Source organism: Scomber scombrus, chromosome 20 (assembly GCF_963691925.1).
Source record: "Scomber scombrus chromosome 20, fScoSco1.1, whole genome shotgun sequence".
NCBI lineage: Eukaryota > Metazoa > Chordata > Actinopteri > Scombriformes > Scombridae > Scomber > Scomber scombrus.
The window spans coordinates 21,211,827-21,235,320 of NC_084989.1; the positions used below are offsets into that span (position 1 = coordinate 21,211,827).

The window sequence follows — 23,494 nt, forward strand, 5'->3', positions numbered from 1 at the left end:
CAGTGTCTAAACTCTTATGGTGAGTTCAGGGTCTAAACTGTAATCCTGACCAGCATCCACCCTGCTGATGTGTCTCCTGTCAGATCCACAGGTGAGTCTGACCTAAAAAAAAACTAAAAAACCTAAATGCAGCAAAAACATCTGCTTTCTATCCGCAGTGCAGCCCGACTCCTGCACCACACACAAACTCAATCAGTAGAGGTTTACTACCGACGCCTTATTGGCTCAATACCAGCAAGAAAAGAACAAGAAAAAGGATCAAGGAGCTAAAAAAAAAAGAAGAAAAGAAAAGAGAACGCACTCAGTTTACAGGGGAGTCATTAGATATTGAAGCGAATGCATTAAATTCATATAAAAACAAGTTTGTCCTTTAAAAAGTAAAGGGAATAATTCATTTTTTATTGAATTGGCTCAAATGAGAAGAACAAGAAACACTCAGAAGCTTTTTCAAAATGATTAAACTTTTTTTTAAGGATTTATGCAGAAGTCTCCCATCCGACTTTAATATCTAAAAAATTCAACAAGGAGGAGGAGGAGGAGGAGGAGGAGGAAGGAAGGAGGGGAACACTTGACCCGGAGACTCGTTTAATTCCTCCTCTGAGATTTACAAGCAGGCTGTGAAGTGAAGTGAGCGTTCCCCGGAGGGCGATCACATCTTAAAGAGATATTTGAGTTATTTGATTAGGAAAAAGCCGGAAGAACTCTTATTGTGAAGATGAGAGCTTTTTTAATTTTGGCAGATTTAGACGATGTTTGATGATGTTTTATGAACCTCCTTTTGGCCTCATCGTCTTTATTAATTATTACTATTATATTTAATCCTGGACATCAAAATAATCTATCACAGGTTCTTCTTTCACCATCTTCGACCAACTGCTTCCAGTGGCGGCCCTAAAAGAGCAAAAAAAAAAAAAGGGAGAAGAAAAGGAGTCAGAAGCCGGTACAGTAGAGTTAAATTTAAAAAATGCATCCTCTTTAAACCACAGAGGAGACGCTACTTACTTGCTGCTGTGTTGTTTGATATGAGCGATGGGAGGAGGGGCCCTCGCCGCCGTCTCCCGCTCGATCAGAGACGTCAACGTTGAGCTCGGACAGACCGACTTCCCCCTTAAAAAAAAAGGAAGGAGAGAGATACACAGACACATCCTTAAAAGCTCTAATCTCGACTCTTCTGCCGATATGTTCCTGTACGTTTATACTCACTTGATGGCCGTGATGATGACGTTGCGTTTGGGCTCGCTGTCGTAGCTCACGCTCTCAACGGCGTAAACCTCGGACAGCTCGTGGATGATCTTCCGGTGTTCTCGGTTCATCGGCGGGAAGCAGTGGCTCCTCTTCGCCTGTTTTCCCTGCAGACGACAGCGATGAACGTCCGTTAAGACAAAGAAAAAATGTGCTTTAACTGCTTTTATTGTGCAGCTCGCTCTTCTCTTCCGTTTCTGTCTCTTTACTCCAAACTTTATTATGCAAAAAGTGCAAATGTTAAGACACAAATTTAGACACATTACTACAGTTTAAACACTTTTTTATCTTTCAGACTGAAGATTGCAATACAAGCACATAACAAACAGAGGTAGATATCATCTCTTCATCTCTTTCACCGTCTATAAATTACCAAGATTTATTAAGAACTCTGTGCAATTTGGGAGCAATTACCGTAAGTGTGCACATATAAGAGCAATAAAAATGTGTTAAGTAAGTCCAGAAGAGGTTAGAAAAGAAGAAATTAGATAAATATGTTTTTAAAAGAAAGAAAAAAGGGTTTAACATACATATCTATATGAAACTAAAGGGGCAGGAAGATGAGAGCATTTACATATTTGACCCACTTAGTCCTAAATACCTTCGTAAACACAGTTCTTGTGACACAGCGAGAGAAAGTAATCTTCCTTTCCATAAACATACATATAATTTACTATCCATTCTTATATTGTGTGAGGTTCAGTGTCTCGTGAGCTCTTTATATAAAAGCAGGTATCACAATACCAAACGTATATACATCAGGGCGCCTGAGCCTGAAAATAAACACGTCCTCAGAGGAAAAGTAAAAGTGGGAAACTTAAAGGGGAAGATCGATATCTATAAAAACATTTTTATTGATTTTTTTTTTTTTGGCAACCAGATTCCCAAAACAGAGAAGAAGTCGAGGTCGTCGTAGCAGCATGTTAACGTTTTAGTGATGAGATGTCGACTTAAAGTAAAATGTGGGTTCGTCCACCTTAGCAGACAGTTGTTTATCATATAAAAAGGTAATTTATTTGTCACACAGTTGGATTCAGTCTCATTTAACCCTTCCTAAATATTAGGAGCAGCGGGCAGCAGCTCTGCAGCATCCAGGGGACCAACTCCAGGTCTATGGGGCCGTTTCCACTGCAGGAACTTCAGGGTAATTTACAGTTTTTAGCCCCTGAACGACAATCTCCCCAAACTTTTACAGGGGCAAAACAAATCCCTGCCTTTGGGTATGTACTCAATGTGGCTCTGAAAATTCCTGGGTGGGGCTTGAGGTCGACTCGGTGCTGATTGGTTTATAGAAAGCACCAAAATAAGCGATTACGCAACAATCGAAACTGTTGCAGAATGATTACATGACCTCCAGAGTCTGGTGGATCCTATCGACGTTAATACTCTGCAACGGCTGAAAGGACGTTCCTGTAAAGTTCCCACCTCCTAAATTTTACCAGTAACTTCCTTAATGGATACGGTACTAATGTCAGTACCTCGGTCACAGGCACTGATGGGATAATTAACCTAATATAAGTGTTTTTCTTCTTTGTGAGGTAGCAGTGCTAACCACCAATTGTAAAAAACTACCCTCTTATCTTTATTCTTTAATTACATTTAAACACCTTTAATATCAGCTATTAGGATATTATAGCATTATGTGTTGCTCTATTACACACTGAACTTGGTGAACATGGTTTCAGATATTCTGCTGCACACAAACTAAAGATGGATTTTCTTATTTTATTCGAACTAAAAAGGTTGTAATCACGTGTTGGCATCATCATACTGGCACTGACTGTGTAGTCTCATTCATATTTATCTTCTGTATAATTGCTTCCACTTCAATGTTTGCTCATTTTATTATGTTTGATGTACTGTTGTTGTTTTATGTGTGTATAGTAAGGTGTCCTTGAGTGCTTTGAAAGGCGCCTTTAAATAAAATGCATTATTATCATTATTATTAATATCATGCTTGTAAATGGTCTTAAAGAGAGGCAAGATGCTCCTTTTTAAAACATGTCGGTGAGGATAAATCTGCAGGAGAGAGCGCCTCAAACTGGGATACATCCTTTTACACACACACACACACACACACACACACACACACACACACACACACACACACACACACACACACATTGGAAAAATAAAAAATAAAATAAAGGATTAAAAAAATGAATAAATGTAAGGTGTGTGTGTGTGTGTATGTATGTATGTGTGTGTGTGTGTGTGTGTGTGTGTGTGTGTGTGTGTGTGTGTATGTATGTGTGTGTGTGTGTGTGTGTGTGTGTGTGTGTGTGTGTGTGTGTGTGTGTGTGTCCTATTTTCAGTGTTTAACCTGGCTCCACTTTCTTTGCCAGAAGCTAGTTAAGAAAGTATTATAGCAAAGAGTTTCAATAGAGGAGATGATTTAATAAGCTTGTTATTTTTGGGAGAGGTAGACGGGGGGGGGGGGGGGGGGGGGGGGGGGGGGGGGGGGGGAGAGAATCCCACACAGGAAGGCCAAAAGGTAGAGAATGAAGTCAGCGAAGTAGGTTTAATAAAACTTTAAAAACACTTTATATTTAGCCCTCCTGATAGCCTCAGTACATCAAACACATCTTCAAAAAAAAAAAAGGGAACTTGAGGCTTTTTTTTTTTTTTTCTGTAACTGCCCCACGAGGTACCTACTAATTTAGTCTCGGTTACTGACGAGGCTTCACCGTCAGAAATCTACGAGGAAAAGAGAAAAAAGAAAACCACACAGCTGGTTCCTTTGCTGCAGGTCCGCCGGAGGATTTGACCGAGCTCAGAAAAAGCCCAAAATACAACAACTGGGTCAGAAATAAACACGATAACGATGTAAAGCTGCGGCGGGGTTGAAGATTTATACGTCTACTTCCCCACTAAAATTGAGATATTTAAAAAAACAGCGATACATCTTACGTTTTTTTGGGTCTAAATGCAGAAGAAGTGATGACAAGATTGCAACAGCTGTATTTTTAATGTGGAAGCTGTGGTGACTTTAGATTTAGATGTAAATGGTTTTATGTTGTAGTGATTGTTTTAAAGTGGGTTTGGCACAGTTTTAAACATAAATCTAAGCTTTTTATGTGCTGTAACTTTAGCAGGTTGATATTAAAAACATAGAAAATACAAAGATGCACAGAATAGCAACATCACATATAATGTAGAGTTTTTAATTTGGGTTTAAATGTGCTGATGGAGCCGCAGCCCCTCATGACATCAGATGGGGCTTTTCAATGAGTTGTGGCTTTTATATAGAAAATACTGACTGCCTTCATTTAGTGTGATTTTTATGATATAATCTCTTATTAGAGGATATGCTAAACTATTTAAAATGTTATAAACCAAGCTCATATTTAAAAATAATCTAGTTTAGAGTTTTTTAGAGTTAGTTTGAATAGAAAACTGTATTATTAAGTGCAATATACTTATTTTATTTTTTACTATGTGCAATACATCTACTGCTACACTAGTGCAATACAAGCAACATCTGGCTGTATATATAGGTATTAAGTAGAGCTCGACCGATATATCATTCACCCGATATTAGTCTATCACAGATATTTCGGTATCGGTGTTGATGCTATCTGATATGTGCCGATATTATTTTTAAAGCTATATAGGCCTCGTTTTATGTATATTTAAACGTTTTTTTCGAATTCAAGTTTACACATTAAATTCCCAGAAAATTTTATGTTTGTTGTTAAACTGCAAAATATCACAGCCTCCATTACATATCTCATATCACAAGTGTTTGGTTACCACATTAGAAAAAAAAAAATATATATCCTGTAAAATTATCAGCATAAATATTAATATCAGAATTTTTTTTAACTCCCTAATATCAGTCTTGGCATCGGCCCCAAAAACCAGGTATAAGTCGGGACCTAGTGCTAAGTACTGTGTATGTATATTTGAACTTGTGTGTGTGTTTATGTGAGTTTAACTTAAATTTTACATCTTTTTTTAAGTCTCTCTTTCTATTTGAGCTTCACTCAGACAGTGCAGCAGAAACTTAATTGTATAAACCTGTAAAATGACAATAAATTATTCTATTTTATTTTATTCTATAAGGCCTCAAGAAGCCTTTAAACACACATCTGTACTTTTTAATCAATATTTCCTTTTAGGGATTAGATACAGTAATCTTTTATAGCAAATGACATGTCAGGTTTTAATAAGTTAATGCAGATTTTGGCCTCAGTTCACTGCTGTTTTATGCATATTGTATGAAGTGCTCATTAAATGTATATAGCTGTATTTTTGTGACTCATGTTCTCCTTTTATAAAATGCTTCACCTGCTATTATAAATCTGTCTTGCAGTGTTTTATTCTCAGCTGCTTGCGACATGCGGAGAAATGTCCTTGGGAAGAATAACAGTATCTGTATTATCATTATTCAAATCTATAGATGTGAAATAGACTTCATATTGGATTTATTAGCTGAGCAGAGGCTTTAAATGTGCTTGTTAGATTATCTTAAAGTGTTGCTAAGGTGTAAAAATAATTGATAATATTGAAATGTGAATGTTTTTGCTTGTTGCCAAAGAGCTGCAGACTCCCAAAGTGGCCACCAGAGGGAGCTTCACTTCACTTCACATCACATCACATCACATGAGACGTCACCCAAAAAACTGTTCACATCTCCACACTGACACTAATATATCGTCTCACCTTATTAGCGAGCTCTGCAAGATTCTTGATCTCCTCCTCGACCTCGGTGACAAACTTCAGGTCTTTTCTGGAAGAGAGAAGAAGAAGAAGGATAAATGTGTTATTTATGGTGGTTTATCTGCATCTGTATTTCATCTGCAAAACTGATGCATCAACCCTCCTGTTGTCCTCGAGTCAAGGAAGGAAGGGAGGAAGAAGGAAGGAAAGGAGGGAGGAAGGAAGGAAGGAAAGGAAGGAAGGGAGGAAGGAAAGGAGGGAAGAAGGAAGGAGGAAGGACAGAGGAAAGAAGGAAGGTAATGGGGAGGAAAGAAAGAGAGAAGGAGAGAGGGAGGAAAGAAGGAAGGAAGGAAGGAAGGAAGGAAGGAAGGAGGGAAGGAAAGAAGGAGGGAGGGAGGAAGGAAGGACAGAAGGAAGGAAAGGAAGGTAGGAGGGAGGGAGGGAGGAAAGAAGGAAGGAGGGAGGGAGGAAAGAAAGAAGGAGGGAGGGAGAGAGAACGGAAAATAGGAAGGGATGAAGGAAGGAAATAAGGACAGAGGAAAGAAGGAAGGTAATGGGGAGGAAAGAAAGAGAGGAGGGAGGGAGGAAAGAAGGAAGGAAGGAAGGAAGGAAGGAGGGAAGGAAAGAAGGAGGGAGGGAGGGAGGAAGGACAGAAGGAAGGAAGAAAGGGGGATGGAGGAAGGAAAAAAGGAAGGAAGGAAGGAAAGAAGGAGGGAGGAAGGAAGGACAGACGGAAAGAAGGAAGGGAGGAAAGAAGGAACAGTCAAAACAGACGGGGTCAATTTGACCCGGGCGGACGACACAAAGGTTAAATCAACAGCCGGTGATGAATGAGTGTTAAAGACGGACGGACCTGGCGTCATCTTTGAGGCTGTCGCTGTATATGGAGGTGGAGCGGACGTTGAACGGGTCGGAGGACGAGTCGATCTGTAGAGCCTCCGCCAGACGCTTGTTTCTTTCCAAAGTGGCGCACTCCTGGTCACATTCAAGCCTGAGAACACAAACATATATTATACTCAAGTTTTATGTATAATATACCAACATACTACATATAAAACTCATTTACTCTCCGCTCTTAGCTCTGAATGAGTCGTGTTAAAAGCAGCTTTAAATTAATGAAATGCTTTATCTCAAAGTTTTTAAATATTAATGCTCCAACAAAAAAAGTCTTGAGTGAGTGAACAGGAAATTCATTTGTATGCATATGAATATTTCAGGGCTTCGTCACCGGAAGAAGCAACTTATCAAATCAATCAAATGTTAGTTATATCGCACCTTTAATACAAGTTAGTGTAGTTTAAAGTTGAGTAAGATGATGATAAATAAGACAGAACAAGTGTAAGAGAAGGATAATATAAAGAAAAAGGGAATAAACATTTTTTAAGGTTTAAATAAAGTAAAGTAAAATAAAAAGAGAAAATAAAACAATAAAAAATATAAATTAAAAATTAAAAGAAAGAATAAATTACAAAGAAATAATTGAGACCAATGCACGAAAGAGGAAAATAAAAATATTAAAAATGTAAGAAAAAACATTGAATTAAGTAAAATAATTGACAAGATAAAAAAATTAAATAAAAAAAAAAAATAATAAAATAAAAACAATGAATAAATTACAAAGGAAAAATAAAAATAAGAATGATAAAAATGTAAGAAAAAAATTAAATTAAGTAAAATAAATAAATTTTTTTAAAAAATGTAAAAAAAAGAGAAAGTTTATTAAAAGTTAGAGTAAAGATAAGTAGTTTAAAAATAAATTAAAAAGACAAATTAACCTGATAACTTGCTGTTTAAAATCTTAGTTTTGTATCTTCAACAATCATTGAATTAAATATTTTGTCCTCATTCTTAAAAGCCACCATTCTCCTCCTCTGTGTTACCAACCTGGTGTTTTTACGCTCTTTCTTAGAGAGGAGCGGGCCGATGTCCATGGAGTCTCCGAGCTGCATGTCAGACAGTTTACTGGCCATGGCGATCGCTGCATACCTGTCGTGCAGATAATTTAAAATGACATTAAAAAAAGCTTTAAAATGAAATCATAACAAAACACAAGAGACTTTAAACTGACCTCTGATAGGAACTAGTCGCCTCGGTGCATGCAACCATTTCCTTCCTTCGACCGCATTCACACTGCAGCGCTACCTGAAGAAAGGTAAGAAGACATCAGCTCACAGCGAGGATGGTTCTTATTAAATACTTTTCTTTCTTTTCTTTTTTTCTCTCTCTCAGATGTTCGACTCTTGGCAGACGTGAGGAATTCCTGCAGCTGTGCGAAGTTTTTATTATTATTTGTTGAGCTCTTGAAGTTTAAAAGGAACTGCAACACTGACTTGTTGTTGTTGTTGTTTTCATTGTAGTTTTCCTTTTATGACAATTACACACAGCTGCACTGTTGAATATAACCTGTAATTATCAGATATGACACATTCATAGAACTGAAATTATTACATATTTTATCGCTTGTTTACTTACTTATTATTTATTGTTCTTTATTCTTTCTATTGAAGCTCTTTTTAATCTTTTTCTATCCACTTTGCTGCTGGAATAATGTAAATTTCCCCCATGTGGGACTAATAAAGTTATCTTATTACCTAAATTGGGGGTATTTCTTTCCAAGGTGATAAGTTACTATAGTAACAGTTGGTTATTACAGTATATCAATAAGTTATTAAGCTTTTAACAGTGAGGATAATATGCTTCAACTCCGCATTAATCCTCCGAGACGCTCTGCAAAGATGCAACAGAGATATTTGACATACATAAAGCTAAATTCTCTCTAAGGTCCTTTCCAATAATACAACTACTTTTATGATAATTACGTTATTGTACGATACGTCGATAATTATTGTGACAGGCCTACCTTCCAAAAATCAATATTGATTAAGATACATTAAAGTATTGATGTTATGCTTTATGTATTTAACCTTATTTTTTATTATCTATTTGCTTTTCCTTTTATAACAAAGCTGTGTTTATGTTTGTCTATCCGACGTTTTCACATATTTTAAAATAATCGGCAATTTGTTGCTGAACGTCTGAATTAATTTACATTGTTTGATAAAGATGATTTAACCCCTTACATACTGCTTTGACATTTGACAGCTTGTGCAAGATAGTAGTTATGAGGATTTCTTTTTATGATGTAACAGTGAAGACTGATGGCTCTAATGGTTATACAATAAACCCCACAGCTCCATAAAGTTCTTGTCATTTTACATTTTCAATAAAATAACGTTTAACCACCAAAAAGAGACTTAAATTGACTAAAGAAACCTAAAAACTACCAAAAAGAGACATACAAATGACTAAAAACAACCTACAGTTAGTTTGAGTAACAGCTGCCATCTAGTTACCATAGCAACTATGAGATGGAGTGACTAAAGAGACTCAAAACTACCAAAAAGAGACATTTCAATCATTATTGCTATGTTATATTTTCATGTCTGAGGTAAAATAGGACATGATATTGTGTGACAGGAGCTGTTTATTGATCAGTCAGATCGACTATTGATGCTTTCTAAACCCATCTGTGGTTAAAAATGTGATATTAATACTTTTTATGAGGGGAACATACTGCGAGGGTGCAGAATATGAACAGCATTTAAGGGTTAAAATAAAACATCTGCAAAGATTAAGCAATCCATTTCCAACAACTGGAGGTCCAGCTGTTGGCGTGCTGTACCTTGGCAGTGCAGGTGGTTCGTGGGCAGCTGCTGCCTTTATGACAGGGAGCGGCGCACGGGTGGCCGCACTCTGCACGAGGCAGCGTGCACGGCTGGCGGCACTCGCCCTCTGCACAACAGTCGCCCCGGTGGCAGATGCGTTTGCAGCGGTGCGACTCACACGGCAGCTCTTTGTTACACGTCAGGCCGCAGGAGATGTCTTGCAGGTGACACGGGATGTTGCTGCGTTGCTTTGGGTCCAAAAACAGAGGGGTAAAGTTTTAATCTAATTTAAATAACAGGAACAAAAATTGAAATATATGTGTGAATTTGCTCGGAGACGTCACCTCGTGCTTTCCCATGCACCATTTCTGAGTGAGGTATGTGCAAGGCGGACACTTCTCGTCACTGTGGCAGTTGTGAAACACTAAACGAGAGATAAATATTAGCAGCATGTTCTCATCATCATTATTATTATTAATATTATCCTCACTAGGGCTGGGCAATTAATCGAAAAATAATCAAAACCGACATTTAGAAACTCTAATCGACTTAATCTTGCTCATGTCAATTAATCTTGGTTTTCACTGTTGCCATGACAGCAAAGGTTGCATATCTTTAAGGATATTTGAAAACTTGTCTCCAGTGATCATTTTAACCCAAACCAGAATCTTTACATAGTTCTGATCATGTAAACTAGACATTAACCACAGCGTCACTCCTTAAAACATCATTATTTTCCCTCCCTAAAGGAGGAAAAGATGGAAGGAAGGAAGGAAGGAAGGAAGAGAAGACACGAAGGAAGGAAAGAAAGAAAGAAAGGACAGATGGAAGGAAGGAAGGAAGGAAGGAAGGAAGAGAAGAGAAGACACGAAGGAAGGAAAGAAAGAAAGGACAGATGGAAGGAAGGAAGGAAGGAAGGAAGAGAAGAGAAGACACGAAGGAAGGAAAGAAAGAAAGGACAGATGGAAGGAAGGAAGGAAGGAAGGAAGAGAAGACACGAAGGAAAGATGGAAGGAAGAAAGGGAGGAAGGAAGATGGAAGGAAAAGAAGACAGGAAGGAAAGTGGGCCGGATTGGAGTCCTCAGCGGGCCGGTTCTGGCCCACGGGCCTCATGTTTGAGCCCCCTGCCTTAAAACATCATTATTTTCACTCCCTAAAGATACTCATGTGTGAGGGCAGCAGTGTAAAATACAAAACAAAAGAAACTGTGAAAATACATAATCGTTCATTAATCGTAATCGAGGTTAAAAGTTAAATTAAATCGCCATAAATCGCCCAGCCCTAATCCTCACGATTATCGTTAAATCTCACCTGGGTGTCACATTCATGTCGTCTAGTACACAGGTTTTTGCACTCTGGTGGCTTGGTGCCGCAGGGGATGGGAGGGTACAACACGGTGAGGCCGCAGTGACACGTCAGCTCGTCGAAACCTTTTAAAAACAAAGCAGTGAGGAAACGAGCAGTGTCAACACGTTAACGCCTAATATAAATATATATATAAAAAAAGGAAAGAAATTAAACAAAAGATGATGTGAAAACGAGTGTGTTCAGTCTGGAAATGACTGCGGGACTCACTGGACTGCCAGCAGGGTTCACAGTTTCCACGGTGACACGGCTCTTGGCAGCGATGGAGGCCGCAGATGAGCTTGTAGCCGCAGACGAGGGGACACTTGTGCTCCACGGTCTGGAGAGAGAGGGAGAGAGGGAGAGGGGAGAGAGAGAAGAGAGAAGGAGAGAGAGAGAGAGAGGAGAGAGAGAGAGAGAGAGAGAGAGAGAGAAGAGAGAGAGAGAGAGAGAGAGGAGAGAAGAGGAGAGGAGAGAGAGAGAGAGAGAGAGGAGAGAGAGAGGAGAGAGGAGAGAGGAAGAGAGGAGAGAAGAGAGAGGAAGAAAGAGAGAGAGGAGAGAGAGAAGAGAGGAGAGAGAGAAGAGAGAGGAGAGAAAGAGAGGAGAGAGGAGAGAGGAGAGAGATAGAGAGAGGAAGAGAGGAGAGAGAGAGAGGAGAGAGAGGAGAGAGAGAGAGAGAGAGAAGAGAGAGAGAGAGAGAGAGGAGAGAGAGAGGAGAGAAGGAGAGGGGAGAGAGGAGAGGAGAAGAGAGGAGACAGAAGAGAGAGAGAGAGAAAGAGAGAGAGAGAGAGAAACAGAGAGAGAGAGAGGAGAGAGGAAGAGAGAGGAGAGGAGAAGAGAGAGAGAGGAGAGAGAGAGAGAGAAAAAGAGAGAGAGCAATAGAGAGAGGGGCAGACATTTTGTGTTAATCCCCAAATTAGCCCAAAAGGTGAATATTTGTATTAATCCAGGTTCTCTTCTCATGTGCTTATTCTTGAGCTCTTTACATTTTAATCTTTCATTAGACTGTTTGTTCTTTTAATACATTTAATGCAAATCATTATTTATGCTCTATTTTAATCTAGCTTTTGGTTTTCTTTCTTTCTATTTTTCTGTACTATGTTTTATTCTTACTTATTATTAATCATATTACATTATTACCTTCTGAGAAAAGTAACTGGTTAGAGTACTCTAGTGTTTCTTTGTGATTCCTCATGTTGTTTTTTTAGTCGAGACTTCCTTTAAATATAATGACTGTACCATCATCACACAGCCAAGTCTGACCCATAATCTGTAAACCCGGGTCAAATTGACCCCATCTCTTTTGACTGTTCCTTCTTTCCTCCCTTCCTCCCTCTTTAATTTTTCCTTAGTTCTTCCCCACCTTCCCTTTCTTTGCTCCTTCCATCCTTCCTTCCTTCCTCATTTCCTTCCTCCCTCCTTACTCCTTTCTTTCCTTCCTTCCTCCCTCCCTCCTTTCTTTCCTTCCTCCCTCCCTCCTTCCTTACTCTTTTCCTTCCTTCCTTCCTCCTTTCCTTCCTTCCTTCCTCCCTCCTTACTCCTTTCTTTCCTTCCTTCCTTCCTTCCTCCCTTCCTTCCTCTTTTCCTCCCTCCCTCCTTACTCCTTTCTTTCCTTCCTTCCTTCCTCCTTTCCTTCCTCCCTCCTTAATCTTTTCCTTCCTTCCTTCCTTCCTTCCTTCCTTCCTTCCTTCCTCCCTTCTTTCCTCCCTCCCTCCCTCCTTACTCCTTTCTTTCCTTCTTTACTTCGTTTTTCTGTCCTTTCCTTCCTCCTCTCCTTCTTTCCTCCCTCCCTCCTTACTCCTTACTTTCCTTCCTTCCTTCCCCCTTTCCTTCCTCCCTCCTTCCTTACTCTTTTCCTTCCTCCTTTCTTTCCTTCCTTCCTTCCTCTTTTCCTCCTTTCCTTCCTTCCTCCTCCTCGTCCCTCCCTCCCTACTTCCTTACTCCTTTCCTTCTCCCTTCCTTCCTTCCTCCTGTCCTTCCTTGACTCGAGGACAACAGGAGGGTTAAAGCACACCGAGTATAAAATGCACCATATAAATAAAAGCTGCCTCTCCTTGCTTGACTGTGCGACCTTTAATATAATAAATATATAATAAACTTTCAATCCTTTTATTAGCGGTTTGTGTGCTGCAAGCTGAGACCTAATTTTAGTGTCACCTCCAGATGGTGTTTGGGCTGCCTGCAAAAAAAAAAAAAAAAAGAGGGCAAAGCCGCCGTCTGACTCCTGTTACTGGACCGCAGCAGCAAAATTAAACAAAGAGAAAATCATCAAACATCCATCCATCACTCTCAAACCCAACTGTTACCAGACACATTAAACTATTTAGATTACAGAGCCGCTTTCTTGATTATAGAGAATAAGCAGATTTTGAACTATGTGATATTTTCTGCTCCAAAAATCACTCAAATATTATGATATCCGTGACAGATGTTGGGAGGAATTCAGATTGGCTGTATCTCCGCTCGCTCTGCGTCTGTTGAAATTGGCTGAAAAAAAAGTTATTTAAATGGAAATGAGGCAATAAATCTTTTGTGACAAAGCTTAACAGTTAAAATATTTCCACATTTCTTTTGTAGGATTAAGATCTGAAGGCAGCAGCAGAGTGTTGATATTTTTTTAAAAGACCTACCTTTTTATAATCTGGCTTTTAATTGAACTTTCTTTTATTTATTCATCTGTCTTTTATTTTATGTTTTAGTCTATCCTTTTTATTTCCTGATTGTTTTCCACCTTTTTTATGTCTGGTTTTACTTCCTCACATTTCCTCTTTAGTTGTTTTATTATTTTATTTTCTTCCTTTTAATATCCAACCTCACATTTCTGGTTTGACCCACTTTATTTTACTTTATTATTAATCTTTTATTATCTTCCGTTTTTATCTGGGTATTCTGAATTTTTTGCACTTTCATTCTTTATTTATGATAGCGTTTCCTCCGTTTCTGTTTTTATTGAGTCATTATTTATTTCTTGTTGTGTTTTGTTTCATTTTTCACTATATAAAATACTTTATGAAAAGTGCTATAAAAAATAAAGTCTGATTGATTAATTGATTGATTTTCAGCCCTGGTCGAGTCTTTAGCTTCTTTGTTTACTTTTTTATCCTTCGTGACGTCCTCCTGGGTCAAATTGACTCCGTCTGTTTTGACTGTTCCTTCTTTCCTCCCTTCCTTCCTTCCGTCTGTCTTTCCTCCCTCCCTCCTTCCTTCTCTTTCTTTCCTTCCTTCCTCTTTCCTCCCTTCATCCCCCTTTCTTGCTTCCTTCTGTCCTTCCTCCCTCCTGCCTTCTTTCCTTCCCTCATTCCATCCTTCATTCTTTTCCTTCCTTTCCTTCCTCCCTCCTTCCTTCTTTCCTCTGTCCTTCCTTCCTCTTTTCCTTTCTCCCTCCCTCCCTCCTTCTTTCTTTCCTCCCTCCCTCCTACCTTCCTTCTTTCCTCCGTCCTTCCTTCCTTCCTTTCCTTCCTCCCTTCCTTTCCTTCCTCCCTTCCTTTCCTTACTCCCTTCTTTCCTTCCTTCCTTCTTCCTCCCTCCCTTCCTTCTTCCTCCCTTCCATCCTTCCTTGACTCGAGGACAACAGGAGGGTTAATGTGACAGTTTCACATTGTTTGTAATATAAAACCTGTTGAAATTCAACCCCAACATCACCAAGTCCCAATTTTCCCTTTTCCTCATTTCCTGTTATTATTTGAGTCATTATTTATTTCTTGTTTAGTTTGTTTTTTTAGTATGTGTAATAAAGTGCTATACAAATAAAGTCTGGCTGACTCTCTTTTGCTTCTTTGCTTACATTTAATATCAGTTTATTAAACACTTTCTGCAGATATTGCGACTGTATAAAAACTGACCCGAACTCGCTGAACACTCACCACGCAGCACAGCTCGCCACACTTGTGTCGACCACAGGAGCGTTTCTTGTTGCAGCGTCTCTCGCACGTAAAGATGAGCTCATCTGGAAGTTTAAAAAAAAAAGAGAAAGAAAGAGAGAGGAGTCAAATACAGAAGAAAAAACAGGCGTATTTAATAATCTGGATGTGGTTAAATCTCACCTTCTTTTTGGATTATGGCACATGGGACTTCCTGTTAAATAAAAAAAAGGTGTTTAAACTGTCGAGAATAAAACAAAACAACATGACAAATAATCTACTGGTGTTTTTTTTTTTTCCGCTCACTTTTGTCTTGGATCCACATCTGCATCTAATAGTAGAGGTCAGGGAGCAAGGCCCACAGCTGTCCTCGTGGCACATCTTCTCACACAGATGGATAATGTCTAAAAAAAAAACACAGATTCATCACAAACTGTAAGAACAATGCCTGCCAGGCTCCAGATAACGCACATCCTGTTTGAACACATTTAAGGTTGAAGACTGCGCTGAGCCTTTTTTGTTTAGGGGGATTAAAAACAGCAGCCGAACAGAAAATGGTGAAGGGAAAAGAAGAACATACATATATATAAGCGTGAGATTATAAGTGCAAAAGGAAATCAAGACATCATGAAGTCGTGCAAAATGGCAGAAATATAGTCATATAGTGATGGAAAATTCTTTAAATATGGACGGACATCATGATATTTAACGTTTTTTTTTTCTTTGAATTCTCCACCAATTTGAGCTGTTGTCTTACTAGAATATTTATATTATCATATTACATATCTCCCCAATACTGCTTATAGTCAGTTTCAGATCTTTTGTGTTTTGTTTGGTTTAGTTTTAGTGAGAAAAACTGCAAATATTCGATGCTTCACACTGAAAATACTGTTATTACCACATCCTGTTTTTTTTGTCAACATGACTATTAATCGAGTCATTTCAGCAGTTTTATAAGTAGATTATATATTAACATGTTACATATGTTCCCCGCCCTACTTTTCTAGTTTCAGATCTTTTAGGAGGGTATTTCCAGTTCCCATCCTTCATCTGTTACACTGTATGATGTGTACAAATTATGTGAGCTTTATCACAAACACACACTTCCTCTTCCTCACAGGCCAGAAGTTTGTTGGCAGAAACACAGTTTGTGTTGCAAAAATGTGGTAAAAAAAAAGTATAATCTAATGATGAAGATAACATGCAAGAGGAAGTCAAACCTGAGGCTTAAGATGACGTGATGAAAAAGCCTTTGAATTTGGGTGGATAATGCCTGCACTGACATCATGATATTTAAATTCTCTTTGTGTCTTTTTACTATTTTAAAAGGTTTAAGTGAGAAAAACTGAAAAGATTCGATGCATCCAACTCACTACTATGTCCTGTTTTTAAATCTAGGATTCAACAAGCTTTACTCGAGCCATGAGAGCAGTTTTATTGCTAGAATATATATCATTATATTACATATTTTGGCTACTTGTAGTCAGTTTCAGATCTTTTAGGAGGGTATTTCCAGTTCCCATCCTTCACTTGTTACACTGCATTATGACAAATTATTTGAGCTTCATCATACACACTTCCTCTTCCAGATGTTTGTTGGCAGAAACACAGTTTGTGTTGCAAAAATGTGGTTTAAAAAAAAAGTATAATCTAATGATGAAGATAACATGCAAGAGGAAGTAAAACCTGAGGCTTAACATGACGTGATGAAAAAGCTTGAAGTCTTTCAATTTGGGAGGAAAATGCCTACGCTGACATGATGTGTAAATTTAAAAAAGTTTTTGTGAGCAAAACTGAAAAGATTCGATGCATCAAACTCAACATTATGTCACTACTATGTCCTGTTTTTAAATCTATGAGTCAACAAGCTTTACTCGAGCAATTTGAGCAGTTTTTTTAACTAGAATATATATTATATATTACATTTTTTTCTACTTATAGTCAGTTTCAGATCTTTTGGGAGGGTATTTCCAGTTCCCATCCTGCATCTGTTACACTGTATGATGACAAACTATATGAACTCACACACCCTTCCTCTTCCTCACCGCTAAAGCCACGGGCCAGAGGTTTGTGGGCAGAACACTGTGTGATTTATACCTAATAAGGTATAAACTAATGATAAAGACGATCAGCAAGAGGAAGTCAAACCCTGAGGCTGAAGATGACAGATGGGAAAGTGTGTCTTTAAATTTGGACAGATAACCAATACGATGACATTTAATGGTTTTTCTGAAGTATTTTTTACCATTTTAAGAAGTTTAAGTGAGAAAAAACTAAACAATATTTGATGCATCACACAGGAAATCATGTCATAATCATGTCCTGTTGAACTCAAATACTGTTCTCAGCTTTACTCAAGCCATTTGAGCAGTTTGCTAACTAGAATATATTTTATTATATTACACATTTTCCCTACTTGTTAGCTTCAGATCTTTTGTGAGGGTATTTTCACAGTTCCTCTTCCTTACCGCTGGAGCCACAGGCCAGAGGCTTGTTACACGTCTTTCCACAGGAGGGAACGGGATCGGAGCAGCTCTGTCGTTCGGAGTAGCCCAGCTCCAGTAGTTTGACGAGCGGGGTCTGACTGCAGGGACACGTCTTCACCAGGCTCGGCGAGCGAGGGCACGGCTGGCACGGGCCGCGGTGACACACCTGCTGGCACCGATGAGCTTCACAGTTTAGCATCCTGAACAGAGAGAAGCGTCAGACTGAGATAAATGCTTTAATATTAACCGACAGCGGATATTATTAGTGCTCTGTGTGATGAATTTAACTTACTTTGCACATATTTTCTGGCAGGAGAAATGTCCCGAACCATCAAATCCATCTTTATCCGTCCCGCACAGGACTTTACGAGAAGTGACGCCACAGTAGCAAACTGCACGCAAACATATTAAAAGCATAGAGATGATTTTCAGTTATTTGTTCTTACAAAAACACTGCAGGACGGTTTCATCAGTCAAGAGTATTTTGCGCCAAGTGAGACTCACCCTGCTGAAGTTGCAGCTGGCACGGCTGACACGCCCCGCCGTGGCAAACCTGAGCGCAGGTGTGTTGAGTACAGTTGAGCACGGAGCCGCACACTTTGTCACACTGCAGCACCGTAGCTTGGCCGCAGCGCATCGGCTGACTGAGAAGAGACGCTTCAATCAGTCAGATGGTGTAAAAACTCCAGGTGACAGAAGAGAGTTCACAGACAGAGACATTAACACTTGATTAATGATGGAGTACCTGGTTCTTCCACAGGTGCAGGATTTCGTCACAGTGGCCGGACACTGTGGACACGGTCCAGGGTGACATAAGCTAGAGGGAGACACAGACAGTATTATTGTTTAAATAAATCATTGTCCTGTACATTCATGTTTTGGGTTGGTGACATATAAACTTTAAGGAAATGTTAAATTAAGTTGAAAAAAAGTTATTTTAAGAAGAAGGGTCCAAATCAAAGTAGCAGCTACTGATAAATCCTGACTTTTTGTCTTTAGTCTTTGTTTCAAGCTCCAAAAACACTAAATCCTACATTTCCTAGATCTTTAAAAACTATATCTTGCTCCTTCTCAACCGTCTCATGACATTAAAAAAATGGCTGAACTGGCATAATGACATGTGTGCTGCATTAATCCCAAAAACCTGTTATTGGAGTTATTTGTTCCTATTGCAAGATTTGTTTTGAAGAATATCGCTGAATTAGTTTGATTATAACATTAGTATCATTTTAGTTAATTTGAGTACTGGTTACTGCTTTTGTTTTGAATGTACAAAGGTGAATCTATTTTTATAGGTAGGCAGGTATAAGACCAGCGAGCAGGGTTTTTGCATTGTTCTTTCTCTGTTTGCTTGCAGAAAATAGTTAAATAAACTGAAAGAAACTTCATGCTTGCCTGGACAATGGATTTATTTCTCTGTGTAAGACTCATTCCTTCTACGTGCCTCTGTGGCCGTTTTAATTTATGTATTTATTTATTTATTTTTCTTCATATTTTGTGAATCTTTTAATCTTTGAAATATTCCTAACAGCTTATTGTTTTATGGAGCATTTCCCTCAAAACTGAACACCATAAATATGCAGTTTTCCCCCATGGCTTTTTAAAGGCTTACATGTTACAGGGGTGGTTGCAGTCCACTCCGCTCCTCTTCTTCCCGCACATGTCGCCACAGCTGTGAGGAATCTCACTGCGCTGCCACTCGGGGTTAGTCACTTTACCTGCAGATCACACACAGAATAAACAGTGATCATCTTGTTTCAGTCACTTTCACAGACAAACTTGTAGCTAATAGAGCTCTTAAAAATGTCAGAGAGGGTTTAGACTTTTAGATCATTTGATTAAATTAAATTAAAACTGCTCTAATGACACAAATCTCTCACCACAGAAGCAGGTGTAGGACGTTGGTTGTTTTGGTGCAACGTTCTGGCAGGCAGGACAACGCCAACCTTCAGCTGACTCTGAAAAACAGCGTCATTTGAAAGATAAATACATAAATTATATATAACTTTATCTGTAAAGAGACCAGCAGATATCCCCACCGGCCCCTCCTGCTGTGCAAAACAATACACTGTTGATGCAGCAGGAACTTCACACAATGAGAGCTGCATTGTTTTTATATTCTATTGAAGGGGCCACATTCACATTTAGACCTATTTAGACCACACACACACACACACACACACACACCCACACACATACATACAGAAGAGTCTAGGTCAGCGCTGCAGAGGAGAGCAGACGGTAAACATCCAGATGTGCATTCATTAAGGGGTCGTACCGTCTGCCTGAGAGGCCGGGGATCGAGCCCACTTCTTGATGCAGTTCAGATGGAAGACGTGGAAGCAGCTCTGGCAGCTCCACACCGGCGCCATGTGCCGGATGACGTCACAGCACACCATGCACTCGTACTTCTCCCCCGACAGCTGTTCTATCAGACACCCTGCGGAGATTAGACATCAGAGAGAGAGAACATCTGATTAACATCTTTAACCCAGAAGAGGCTTCTTGGCAGCTACATCAAACTCAAAGGAAGGTTTCCAAATCACTAATAACAAATGTATTATGTTAAATTACAAGATAGTGGGCCCAATGCAAGAAACACTCATACTAGGGCCCGACGGATGCTGGATTTTTGGGGCCGATGCCAATATTAGGGAGTAAAAAAATTCCAATAGCAATATATTGGCTGATAATCTTATATATATATATATAGAATATGTACATAAAATGCACATTTTTTGCAATGTGGTGATCAAACACTTGTGATAAATGTATGTAATGGAAGCAGGACATTTTTTAATAAATATACAGTACCAGTCAAAAGTTTGGACACACTTTCCCATTCACATCAATGAGAAAGTGTGTCCAAACTTTTGACTGGTACTGTATATACTCATACTTAAAAAAAAAAAAAAAGGATTTAATTGAACCTATACAGATAATTACTTCATTTAAGACATCAAATGAAAAGAAACATTTTTGGAGTATTTCTACATTTAAACTTATATCCTAAAAACAACCAGTTTTTCTAAATAAATTGTGACACATGATGTAAAATGTGTTTAAAAACAACTGTTGTGTTGCTAAAAGGGGTTTATATTTATTCCACATTTTAGTTCACATTTATTTTCCTGTGTATATAATCAGATTTTTATGGAAAAACACTGGTTACACCAATTGACTCTGGGTTGCATCATGTCATTGACCCAGTTATTCCTGGACTATTAACTGGAGCTGGAAACTAGCAATAGTTATAATCATATAATGAGTGGAAGTGGAGCTACTGTATGTTAAGTTGCATTGTCTCTTTAAAATAAGCTGAATAAAGTTTAAGAATTAATAGAAATATGGTTAAAAAGTGAAAGAGATTGGTGATAGTTTTTACCGGTCTGAGTCTCTTTGCTCTCTGGTATCTTGTTCCAGCTCCTCTGTCCGGGCCTGTGGTGGTTCTGGTGGTGGTTCTGGTGATGGTGCGGTCTTCTCTGCCCTCTGGACTGGACCGGCGTGTGTCGTCCCGAGCCTCTCTCTCTCTCTCTCTCAGACCTGCCGTGTCCCGGATTATCCTGCCCCGTGGCTCCCCTCTCCGAGCACACTTCCTCCTGATGAGCCGGCGGTTTGGGCGGTTTGATCGGTCCGTGCCGTCGTTTCCTCTGGTGGTCGTCACGTTGGGGGTCTGACTCCGGACCGGTCCTGCTCCTCTGCGTCCTCTCCCTGGGTTCTGATGCATAGTTTTCTCCTTTGGTGTTAGTGTGGCTCTCCTTTACATTAGTGCCTTTTTCGTGGTCTCTCCTCTCGTTGGTATGTTCAAAGTTTCTTCCCGTGTCTTCTCTCCTCCAGTTTGGCACATCAGGTCCATCTACGCCGGGATGTGGACCTGACTGGAAGCCGCCCGCACCTCCTGGTCTTTGCCACCGTGGTCCAGAGTTCCCATTTACTCCTCTATTCCCTTCCCTCCTCCCTCTACCTCTACCTCTCCTCCTGCCTCCATCGTCTCCCTCGTAGGGAGGATGCTGAGGCGCTGCATAGTGTGAATTATTATGGCCGAAGCCTTGGTGAAAGTATCCGTGCTGTTGAGGAGGATCAGATCTGTTACCGTTCAGGTTTCTGTCGTTGTTGTGTCTCGGTCGACCCCGTCTGGATTTGTGCTGGTTTGGCTTTTGATGGGACGTCCCATCTGGATTGAGGTCAGGTGGATCTGAAAATGGAGACACTGTCAGAGTTAGTGTGTGTGTGTGTGTGTGTGTGTGTGTGTGTGTGTGTGTGTGTGTGTGTGTGTGTGTGTGTGTGTGTGTGTGTGTAATAATCAGAACCAAACACAGTCACAGTAGATATGTTTAATAGCAGGAATGATAAAAAAAAAACAAAGATTTCAGACATTACATATAATCAAAAATGAAAAATAACCACTGTAAACAATTATTTTCATCACTTCTTCATCTGTTAATTACTGTCTTTTAATCAGTCTGACACTTCAAGTATATTATGATACATTGCACATGTATTTACTTCCAGTTTACAACATATAGTATATTATTTTATCCTATTTTTGTCTTTTTTATTGTTGATTTAAATTTTTAGTGCACGTTCTCCCTTACGCTGCAAATTCTTCCTAATGTACTCTTGTGTCAATGTGAATTTCTCACAAGGGGGATCAATTAAGATGCATCTTATCTTATAATGACAGCTTTGTATTTGAACTACACTGTACATGTAAAGCCAAAGGAGGGGCAAGAGTTAAAAAATAGCTATAAACTTTATGTGTGTACAGCACATCAGTTTCAAGCTGTGTATTGATGGTGGATTTTGGCCCCATTTACTTACATTGTAAATTTATTATGACTCATCATTTCAGTATGAAGAGGAGGAATGATTACAGAAAGAAAAACATTAGTCACTGTTTATTAAGGCTCCTGAATGTTGGTTTAAAACATGAAAAACGTGTTAGGGAGAGGAGCAAAATGAAAATAAGAATAAAATAACTATGTTTACTTCTATTACTACTTAATGAAACCTGGTATCCATCTAATGATCTACTCATTTTCTGTATAGTTTCTATTTAACTCACAATAATAATCACCATCACTGTGTAGCTAGTGGTTGTTTTTGTTTTATTAAAGTCATATCAGATGTAGTGCTGGCTTTCAAAGTCCAGTCACATGCCACCTGAATGATGGTACACACACACATATATACATACACATACATACATACATACACACACACACATGCTCGACTAACACACACACACACACACACACACACACACACACACACACACACACACACACACACACACACACACACGCTCAGCTAACACAAGGCGCCAATGGTAAAGTTAACATGTGACTTAAATTAAAAATCAGCTTTCAAATCAGCTTAAAGTTCAAACCATGGCTAACACCAGCTAGCTAATGAAACTAGCACACTAACACCTTTACCAACACGTCAAGGAGCGAGCTAAAGTGGTAAGCCAAGTCATATTTTAACACTAGACGCCTATTTTAATATATTTAGTGACCACTGACTCATCATTTATCTATATTATATAGTTTAAAACAGCGTGTTAGTTACCTGAGGAGCCTTCAGCCATTCAGTCCTAGCTGGTTTCTTCTCCCACGCCACAACTTTTAGGGATAAAACAAGCAGTTTTCTGGGAGATGACAACCTTTAACAGGACTTCAGCAACAATATCAACCTTTTCACTTCTGCTCTGGATGTTTATAGTGAGAGCAATCCCCCCTAAAAGAGCAGCAACAGCCTCTTTTTTATGCCTTATGACCTTATCACTGTTAGCTCAAAGCTAGCCAATGTGGAACTTCCGGTCAGTACTTTCAAAATAAAAGTGATTACATCCAGCAGAATTAAAGGATTTTTTTCATCTTAAAATAATCGAAGAAAACTATTTTCCCGCGTATAAATCTCACATTTGACAACACAACAGCTTTAAAGAAATAGTTTGAACCATAAAGGAGGCAAGTTAACATTTATAACTGCGAAAACATAAACCCATTCAATGCTCCCTGCGTACAAAAATGTTTAAATGAGAAAAAAAACACTGCAGGAAAATCCACAAGGTGGCGCTTCATGTTTGGGTTTGCACACATCAACAAAATACAGAAGCCTTTCTGAATGAGATGTGGCAAAAATGATCACCTATGAATTGCATATTTGTGCAACATACATTATGGTTTTTGCATCCCTCCACTAAAAAAGACTGATGTTGTCCTGACTATGT

The 23,494-nt window shown here is 39.1% G+C and overlaps 1 protein-coding gene across 1 annotated transcript; it reads right to left on the reverse strand.

Moving 5' to 3' along the window:
* Positions 1-384: 384 nt before the first annotated feature.
* nfx1 (nuclear transcription factor, X-box binding 1) lies at positions 385-23,030 on the reverse strand. The gene is made up of 23 exons (XM_062441507.1): positions 22,831-23,030; positions 20,645-21,454; positions 19,538-19,699; positions 19,140-19,217; positions 18,872-18,977; positions 18,005-18,076; positions 17,764-17,903; positions 17,552-17,651; positions 17,242-17,459; positions 15,080-15,177; positions 14,957-14,987; positions 14,777-14,859; positions 11,145-11,253; positions 10,862-10,999; positions 9,914-9,993; positions 9,587-9,817; positions 7,973-8,046; positions 7,789-7,890; positions 6,758-6,895; positions 5,908-5,974; positions 1,204-1,349; positions 1,003-1,107; positions 385-891 (listed from the first exon to the last, which is right to left on the reverse strand). The coding sequence occupies exons 1-23, from the start codon at positions 22,847-22,849 to the stop codon at positions 816-818; spliced, it is 3,183 nt and encodes a 1,060-aa protein (XP_062297491.1). The 5' UTR covers positions 22,850-23,030; the 3' UTR covers positions 385-815.
* Between the last annotated feature and the right edge of the window lie 464 nt (positions 23,031-23,494).